This window comes from Phalacrocorax aristotelis, chromosome 7 (assembly GCF_949628215.1).
Source record: "Phalacrocorax aristotelis chromosome 7, bGulAri2.1, whole genome shotgun sequence".
NCBI lineage: Eukaryota > Metazoa > Chordata > Aves > Suliformes > Phalacrocoracidae > Phalacrocorax > Phalacrocorax aristotelis.
Window position 1 is genome coordinate 12,170,038 of NC_134282.1, and position 9,042 is coordinate 12,179,079.

A 9,042-nucleotide genomic window follows, 5' to 3' on the forward strand; every position below is an offset into this window, starting at 1 on the left:
ACAGATTTTTCTACAGTACCAGTGGGATCTTGCCTCCACCAGTGATATTGAGATTGTCTGGAGTCATTTGGCTTTGCAAGCTGGTGCTCAAAGTTCAGCCCAACCACCAAAACCACCACGGATATACTGAGATTTCTGCAGTGTGGTCAGAGACTCGATAAATTGCAACGAACTAATCAGAAATTAAAGGGGGGGAGAGGGTTGCGTGTGCACACACAAGGGTCAGATCCAGGCCTGGAGAAGGCTTCTTGCCTTGAAGTTTTTTGCTTTGTGGATAAGCTAAGGTGAACCAGTGTCAGTCCCGGAACACCTGTAATGTCTTGTTGTTGATTCTTCCTGTTCAGAGTGTGTGATGGGGTATGTTGTTGTTTTAGGGTATGCCTCCATAGAAATGCCCTAAACTATGTCAAAAATAACTGCTGTGTATATATTGAAAGCTGCCCAAAAAATGATTTGTGTTGGGCACAATCAGGTACTCTGAATGTCATTGATACGTTTGGCCATGTGATAGCAGAGCCTTTGTGCAGATGAAATACTGGTGAGTCTTGAGAAAAGGAAAAGAAAGCTGGGCTGTTTCAAACTTTAGCTCTTACAACTTCCATTTATTTGTTTGTCATAACTTTAAATAGAACGTTGTATCTTTTAAACTTCAAGTTGTACATGAATATCAGCATTATGTAACAAATTATCTTAAAGTAGGCTTAAGGAGGCAGGGCACTATTGGAAAAAGTCAGTTTTGTGTACTGTTATTTGGGTAAAGATTAGAAATTCAAGTTTCTATTATCTTTTAAAATAATGATGTATATTGTTTAACTCTGTTCTTATCCACACTTTGACGCTCCACTTTTTAAGATGTAGTTGTATATGTAAATATTTTATTTTTTATTGTAATCTGCCACTTTAAAATTCCCTTTTAGTTTTTTAGTTCCTCAGTGCTTCACAGCTCTTACCTATGATTTTTTTTTTTTGTCCTCTCACAAACTTAAGCTGATAAATTAGGAAGTAAATTCAGACCATCCTACTTGGACATGACAAAGTAGCCATATTTAATTGACCATTTCCATAAAGGATTACTGCTGTCTAATGAGACTTAGCTTTGAGTTACTGGAGACTGTAGGCTTTGAGAACTTTGAACATAAGATAGTTGTGGTATTTTCAAGGCATTTTCATAGTGTGTATATAATGAAATATTGGAACAACGAAGAGAAATAATACAGAAATTGAATGTTGAAGAATGTTGCAATTTCATGTTGGTGGATAATGCTGTGGGCTGATGGGGCTGCAGGGGAGACTTTGGGGAACCACTTCAGGCAGATGGTGTAGGCTACCTCAATTAGTCCCACTGCTGGATCATCCCATGGTTGTAATCCTCAGGGCCCTGTTAAGAAAACCCTTGACATGCACACCATGAAAATGGGACCTCTCCTACTGAGGCAATGGTGGAGGAGCAGGGGCTAGCTCCCCACTCCCTGCCCTGTGTTAGCAGACACGAGTCCTCTTAACGAATTTTGGCTTGTATGATGAGGCACAAAAATAGTACAGCAGGAAACCGCGACGGGGCTGCTGTGGCCGCCTTCTTCAGGGCACCCTCCCCGCAGCTCGTCCGCGGGAGTGTGGGTCTCCCCTCAGAGCAAACTGGTGACGACGCCACTCTGGGGCCTCATCGCCACCCTTTTATTAGGCTCTTTTTTTTTTTTTTTCAGCTTTCTCATTGCCCACGGCGGCGGCCCCTCTCCCCCTCAGGGCGGCCGCGCCCGTTAGCGCCGGCAGCGCAGCTCGCGGCAGGGAAGGGCGGGGCGGGGCTGCCGTTCCCGCTGCCGCCGCGGGCTGGCGCTGCAGCGCCGCGCTCCCGCCCGCCGCGTGCCGCCGCCGCGTCCCCGCCCCTCCGCCATGGCCGATCTGGAGGACGGGGACGAGTCGGGCGCCCCCCACTCGCACCCGGGCTCGGCGGGCTCCAAGGCGGGCGCCCCCGACAAGATGTTCTCGCTGAAGAAGTGGAATGCGGTGGCCATGTGGAGCTGGGACGTGGAGTGCGACACCTGCGCCATTTGCCGGGTGCAGGTCATGGGTAAGCGGCCGGCCGGCGGGCCATGGCCGGCGCCCCGCCGCCGCGCCCGCCTCCCCTCGCTCGGCGGGCGGAGGAGAGAGACGCGGTTTCCGGCAGGAGGGGAGGGGGCTGCCTTCGCCGCGCCTCCTCTTCCTCCTCGGCGCCTTCTCCGGGCGAGGGCGGCCCTCCCCGCCCCCGTGCCAGCCGCGCCTAGGGCGCTGGTCCCTGCGCCCGCGGCGCCGCACGGGAGCGCGGGCCCCTGAAGTCACCTCAGGCCGCCCGCGGCCCTCGGGGGAGCGCCTCCCTCTGCCCTGCCGGGCGCCGGGCCGGCCTCCCTGTGCCGCCGTCCTGCCGGGGAGGCCGGAGCGCCGGCTGGCCTCTGCCCTGTGCCCGACGGCCCGCGGGCGGGCTGAGCTTGGGCCGGGGCCCGCGGGCGGACTGCTGCCCCGCCGTCTCCGGCCTCCGCGCAGCGCCTTGCCCGTGGAGGCCGTTCCTTGTCTGTGGACAAGATCCGCAGGCGCCGAGTTACAGCCGAGCTGGCCAAAGGGCCGGGTGCGCGGTGCTGCTGTACGTGGGGGTTTTTGTTTTGGTGTGGTTTTTTGAAGAAGCAGTTGTGGATGTAGATATAAATTCATTTAATGAATCTGTTAAATCTGGAGCCTCTTAACACTTCTACCCAAGCCTCCTAATTACTAGTGCGGTTTAACACACATGAATGTACTGAAAAATCTGTTGAAAAGGAAGGGGTTACTTTACCTAGTTTTGAAATCTGGAGAATCTCTTTGGAAGCAACCTCATCGTTGACCGGTATTACCGTTTTCTAACATGTTTTAGAAATATGATATTTATCTTGGATCTTTGAAAAGTCTTTAGATTCTGCTTCTACGGTAAATCTCTATCCAATATTTATTATTGTGCTGAGTCACTCTAGACATAATTGTCTTCTCACTTGGGCTTGGTGCAGCCTGGCAGGACAAATGACCCATGATTCCCTCCAGAGAACCTTGCTTTTGTAGGTCTGGGAACCGTGATACTGCAAATCCAGTCAGGTTTTGGCTTAACAGAAATGAGACAAAATATGCAATGCTGTCATTTGTCATACATGTTTCCACTGAGAATGTTCTGTGGAACAGAGAAGGCAAAAATGTGTACTAGAGGAAAAAAAAATGCAACCCCGGCTGAAGTGGTGGGGGATTCACCTCTTGCATGAGCATGTTCTGAAGATTGTCTGCTTTTATGTGGTGAACAGAGAACACCTTGGAAATAGGAAATTGGCTTCATCTGCCATGTAAGCCATAGTTTTAAGAGCATATTTCCCTGTTCTAGCTAGCCTTTTACAGGGCATTATAAAGAAGTCTTAAATGAACAAAATGTAACATGGAGCTTTTGTGAAAATGAAGGAAGAAGTCCATTAATTTATAATTTTTCATGACTAGACCAAGGGAGTAGTTTTCATCTGAAACTAGCAGAAAAATCTGGTAACTTTTTTTTTTTTTTTGAGAACAAACCACATTGTTAGAGCGTGAAACTTGATCATTACTGACTTCAGTTTAGCAATTTCATGTTGACCCTGCCAGACCCACTCTGGCTCCTGTAGAGCCGCTGCGTCTGCAGTAACCTTAGGTTTGAGGCGGTTTGTTTCACTTTTGCAGGGGAGCAGAGTGTTAGCTGGTTTAGTTTTCTACTGCTTTTGCTCCTGGAACCAACCTGGTCTTCAAGGATCACGGAAATACAAGGGAAAGAAACAAAAATGCAGGTGTTCTGCTGCAAACCTGCCCTTCCCAGCTGACTGACTCAGATTTGCTTCACCTTTCAGACTGACACTCTTAGGGTTATGATGCAGGAGTGGGGACAGCTTACCTTGGTACGGCTGCAGTAATATCTGTCCTCAGCTCTGTGTGCTGCTTCTTGGTCTGAAACTCCAAACCTAGAGCTAGGATAGGAAAGCTGGTTTCAATAGTGACGCCTAGTCTGCCACAGTTTACTGCCCTGCATATTGAGGTGATCCCAGATCGGTTTGCTTTGATGTACCATGGCACAAGTTGAAGCAGTTTGGCTGAATTTTTCCTGCAGCTTAGCCCTTAAATGCTATGGAAACATAAATTATAGGAACAGACAACAGGAAACTTTATTTACTGCCTTACTTTTATCTCAGTGAGGAAAGGGCAACTGTTTCAGAGTTTCTGTCCTCGTTGATTTTTATTACCTGAGAAAACGAGGAAAGTCTCAGCAGATGAATCTAAAATAGAAGGACCGACCGTATCTGGCAGAGGAACCAAAAATACTCAAATCTAATTTCCTGTTGTACATTATATTTCTGTCTTCTAGGAAAAGATGGTCCAGCTAGTGACATGTAAGCCAGGTCCAACCTGCAGGACGCTTTTGTCTATGCTATTACCCTTTCTTTGGAGGACATGAAATGTGTTTGCTCCCATAATAGTTGAAAGCTTTCTATTGCGCGTGGTATGTGTGTGTATGTGTATGGCAGCCTGTGTCAGGGCAAAGGAGAAACAAAGGCATTTTTCCACTGTATGTGTGTGGCACAGTACTAAGCCTGGAAGTTGTCACTTCTGTATTTTATTTAGTCCTAAACCTGCCATCCAGTCCTATAGCCACAGGCTGGAGTGAACAAAGATGAGAAATATTTTTAATTAGATATTGTTCCATGTTTATCTATTTGTATTACCAAATTAACCAATATATTTACACATGTATATGACTTGTGAAAAGTACGTGCAGGTACTTATTAAGGAAGACTACTATATAAAAAGTAGTAGGAGGTGGGGGTTGTGGTGAGAGATGTACAGCCTAAAAAGATTCAAAATTGTGAATGATTTCCTTAAAAGGAGATGCTGACATCTGAAAAACAAAGTCCTGTAATTAGGGTTTGGCTTTGTGCTTGTTCTGGTCTTAATATGCCTGAGTGCCTTGGCACAGATCTGCTGGTTATTATATCTACAAAATGGAGAAGGCTTTTTTCAGCCAAAGTTATGAAAATACCAAAGCAATGGAAAATAAACAAAACTTCTTGGACAGTTTATAGTTCTTCTGATCTCTTTCAGATATATATTTAATTGTTGTGCACTGTTTTAAAATTCAGGGAGGTTATTTAATGTGAAAGGGCTGAAATAGACATCAAAACTTGGGATTTTTACCTTTGTAAATTGATTTTAGAGTTTATATTTTTCTCTGACAAACCTATTCTTAAGATGGAATCCTGAGAATCAAATTGAGTCTTGTTCTTGTTTGCTTTTAGATGCCTGTCTTAGATGTCAAGCTGAAAACAAACAAGAAGACTGTGTTGGTATGTAGTGATTTCATTCGCTTGTTTTTCAATTGAAGCTTCTCTCAGTAGGGTGCATTTTAAAGTTTGAAGGAAATACTGATTTTATTAATGCTCAAAAGTAATCTGGTGTTTCATTCTACATTGTGTCATCTTTTTACATTAGGAATACTTTATGCTGTATTTTTGAGCACTAATAAAATTACTTTTCACCTCAGACATGCTGTAGAACAAAACTGCTTCAAATTTGCAGTCAACACATACGCAACTGAGAGGTTTAAGTTTCTCTCACCCTAAGCGTAACTGAGGACATGATAATGTACACTTTTGAAGTGAGTAGGAAAAGGCTACTTTTTTTTTCTTCTGAGATACATGCCAGAAGGTACAACAATAATACCAGTAAAACTCCTCTGTTCTGAAATAAATATGTGTCTGGGTTAGAAAGCATTTTTTCCCCAGTCTTAATTCAGGTATAGTGGAGGCAATTGCTTGTTTTGTTCACTTTTCATTTGAAACAGTGGAATTACTTGAGTTTGCTATAATGCTTTTTAAACATAAACATACTTTCAGTTACATACTAATGTATGCAAAAGCAAATCTTGTCTTACGTCTGATATATTTAAATCTAAAATAGTGGAAATCGTCTCAAAGAGTTTGCTTTAACCCTTTAAGTCAACTTTTAAACCAGTGGTAAAGCTTTCTAGGCCCTTATTCTTTCTGTTTTGAATTATGTTATCTCAAACTTAATCCACTGTTGGTTTTGATGACTGTTCTAATGAGAACAGGAATTTCCTGTTTCAGATATCTTAACTGGCTTGCTAAGTGTCCTCTTTAAGATAGTCAGAGAGGGGGGAAAAACATAATTTGCAATACTCATTTGATTGGTACCCTTGTATTCCTATATGAACAGATAAGGGGGGGAAAGTAATACCTGTTCAGGAGTAGGTGGACAAGAGATAACCCTTTTTGTTGTGTCAAAACAGTTGTAGCCTCTGAATAATTTCTGGTCTGAGATCTCATTTTGAGGCTATATACTGGTCAAATATGCCTCTTTGGTATCATACATTTAAGTTTAAACACTTGCCTTTCAGATGAGAATTTGGTGATATGCTCTTGTGTGATAGTCAGTAGCGTGTTGGCTGTATCTTGTACTGGGGAAGATAAAGTAAAGAGCTTAGATAAGCTGCACTTATTTTCTGGACAGAACTGATAAACACGTTTAGACATTCACAAAACTCTGTCACTTTATACAAGAAGGTGAGAATATATGCATTTTTTTCATAATTGGAAATAAGTAAAAGGATTGATGACAAAGAACTGACCATCATCAGAATGACCATAATAATCCAGCCTCAGTGGATAAATCAGTGATGACCCATTTTGCCTCTAAAGCTTGCAGTGGTTATAAGCATCTGTGAGTGACAGTTTGGACTTTGCTGTAGGTGTTGATTGGGCAGCTGAGTGTGACTGGAATATGTTCTTTTTCTTCTCTTTCAGTGGTTTGGGGAGAATGCAATCATTCCTTCCACAATTGCTGCATGTCCTTGTGGGTGAAACAGAATAATCGCTGTCCCCTCTGCCAGCAGGACTGGGTAGTCCAGAGAATAGGCAAATAAAAACACTGGAAGTTTTTTTTCTGTTAAACTTGTTGAAATAGTGTATGTCTTGTTCCATTCTTTTGTATGAGCATATGGCATATGTCAGTCATCGAATTTATTTAGTTTATCTGCTACAAGATCAGTGTGGTTTTGCTGTATGGCCTTTGCCGCACAAGGAGGCAATGATCAGTCTTATTGCAGATACTTCCACAACAGAAAAAGAGAGAGACACTACATGAATAAATGTATCTGTTACGATTTGAGTGTTAACTCTCAGAGCATAGAAGTGTGGTGGTGCAGTTTATACTCTAAATACCATTTATTTAATGTTTTTGCATAGATAAATGAATTAATTTGAAAGGTTGACCTTACCTGTAAGTCTGATACGCTGCATAGTTTACTGTCAGGATAAAGACATTGTTTTTTAAGTAAAATTGTATACAAAAACGCAGTCCATGATCTAGAATTAATAGTGTGTAAAAGCATTTGCGATGTTCTTTTTCCATCACACTATACTAAACATTTCTAACTTAGGTTTTCTTTATGACGATAGAAAATTTTGTTTCATTGTATCTCTGTTACTGTATCATATTCTATACATGGTTTCTACAACAACAGTATTGAAATTTAACCACATTAATAATTTTTATCATGGAGGCCTGTATTTTCAATCCAGAGACTTTGGGTACAAAGACACAGATTTGATATCATTTAACTAGGGGCATAAACAGTTTTGCTGGTTAGCTGACTAATGTAGAAAGCAAACAAAACTGATAATTTAAGTATCCCAAGGAAGGGAGGTATTAATTAAATGTAGGGAAAAATGTTACATTATGGTTTCATGAAAATTCAGTTAATAGATATTTATCAAAATTTTATTGGTTACAGTGTTTTGCAAGTGGGAGGAAGCATTTCATTTTTGTCAAAGTCCTCAACACATCATCTTTTTCATATGAATCATGATTTTTTTTTCTTACAAATATTTGAGTGTTTGCCTCTGACTTAGTCTTTTCCCTAAACATCCAAAATAATTACTATTAATCTGAATATATGCTGGGCAGGTTAATATATGTAATAGGTTGAATTATGGCTTTAAGTCCATAACAAATTCAGGCTTAATAAAGTGGTTAATAAACCTGTGTGAAATTGAAGCAATATTATATGCATATGATTGCTTACTTCAAAATTATCATCTTAAATGTTTAATGCATTTCTCAGCAGATCTATTTCTGTCTAGTTCTGTTTAAGTATATTTAAAGAAGTTTATCTTCACTGTATGAAGTAGTTCCAATGGCAATCTTTGTGTTACCAGGCATACATGCAGAGTTTGCTGTGTTTTTGTTTAATACTTGTACTCTTGTTTTTAAAATGTTTTGTATTTTTTAAATATATCTTTTGTCTCATTACACACTGAGATGATAAAAAATGCTCTGTGTCACTGTTACAGTCTATCAAATCAGTTGTTTATTATTCCAGATGATGTCTGTCTTAAAATTGAAAACAAATATAAAATAAGTTAACAGAAGTAATTAAGTGCCTATAGCATTTATGTTGTGGAGTGTTTATGTTTGTGTAAATGGATTCTTCCTAAAATGAGTGCAAAAGAAAATCTGGTTGGATGTGAAAATAATTTTTAGCTGTCAGAGTTAAACTGTATCTTACTTACCACCAATTTGGTCCCAGACTCCATCCTTCTAATCTCTATTAATGCCCTCTAGTCCCATCAGAGGACTTCTTTCTTCATTTTGCTTTTGTTTATAGGTGAATATGGGAAGTACCAAAGTAGTTTCCACCCTGGTTTCAGTTCACGTCGTGTGCATGACAAGAGTAGCTGAGAATTATAATTGTAAAAAAGTTTTCCAAAGTGATGGCTCAAACAGGTATTAACACAAATGAGGTATTAGGATAGTTAATGTTGAAATCAAAGCAACTGATATTTGTGTGTATCTCTTTGTGTATTATAAGTATCTTGTTGATGAATAATTAGAGATTCACCTGGACTATGAAGTAATGAATGTCCTGCATGTTTTCTGTGATTTAGAGAAGATTAGCTGAAGTCCCAGCCTTTCTATGAGCTTTGCAGGAGAGAAATTTTCTTCTGTTCTAAATCATAA

At 41.2% G+C, this 9,042-nt stretch overlaps 1 protein-coding gene across 2 annotated transcripts; it reads left to right on the plus strand.

The window, feature by feature from the left end:
- Positions 1-1,837: 1,837 nt before the first annotated feature.
- Positions 1,838-8,453, plus strand: RNF7 (ring finger protein 7). 2 transcript variants are annotated; one of them, XM_075098830.1, is made up of 3 exons: positions 1,838-2,068; positions 5,304-5,351; positions 6,828-8,453. In XM_075098830.1, exons 1-3 carry the CDS (start codon positions 1,891-1,893, stop codon positions 6,944-6,946), a joined length of 345 nt encoding a protein of 114 aa, XP_074954931.1. In that variant the 5' UTR covers positions 1,838-1,890; the 3' UTR covers positions 6,947-8,453. The 2 variants fall into 2 exon arrangements, with proteins under 2 accessions (XP_074954931.1, XP_074954933.1); XM_075098832.1 differs by having other exon boundaries at positions 1,852-2,061.
- Positions 8,454-9,042: the final 589 nt, after the last annotated feature.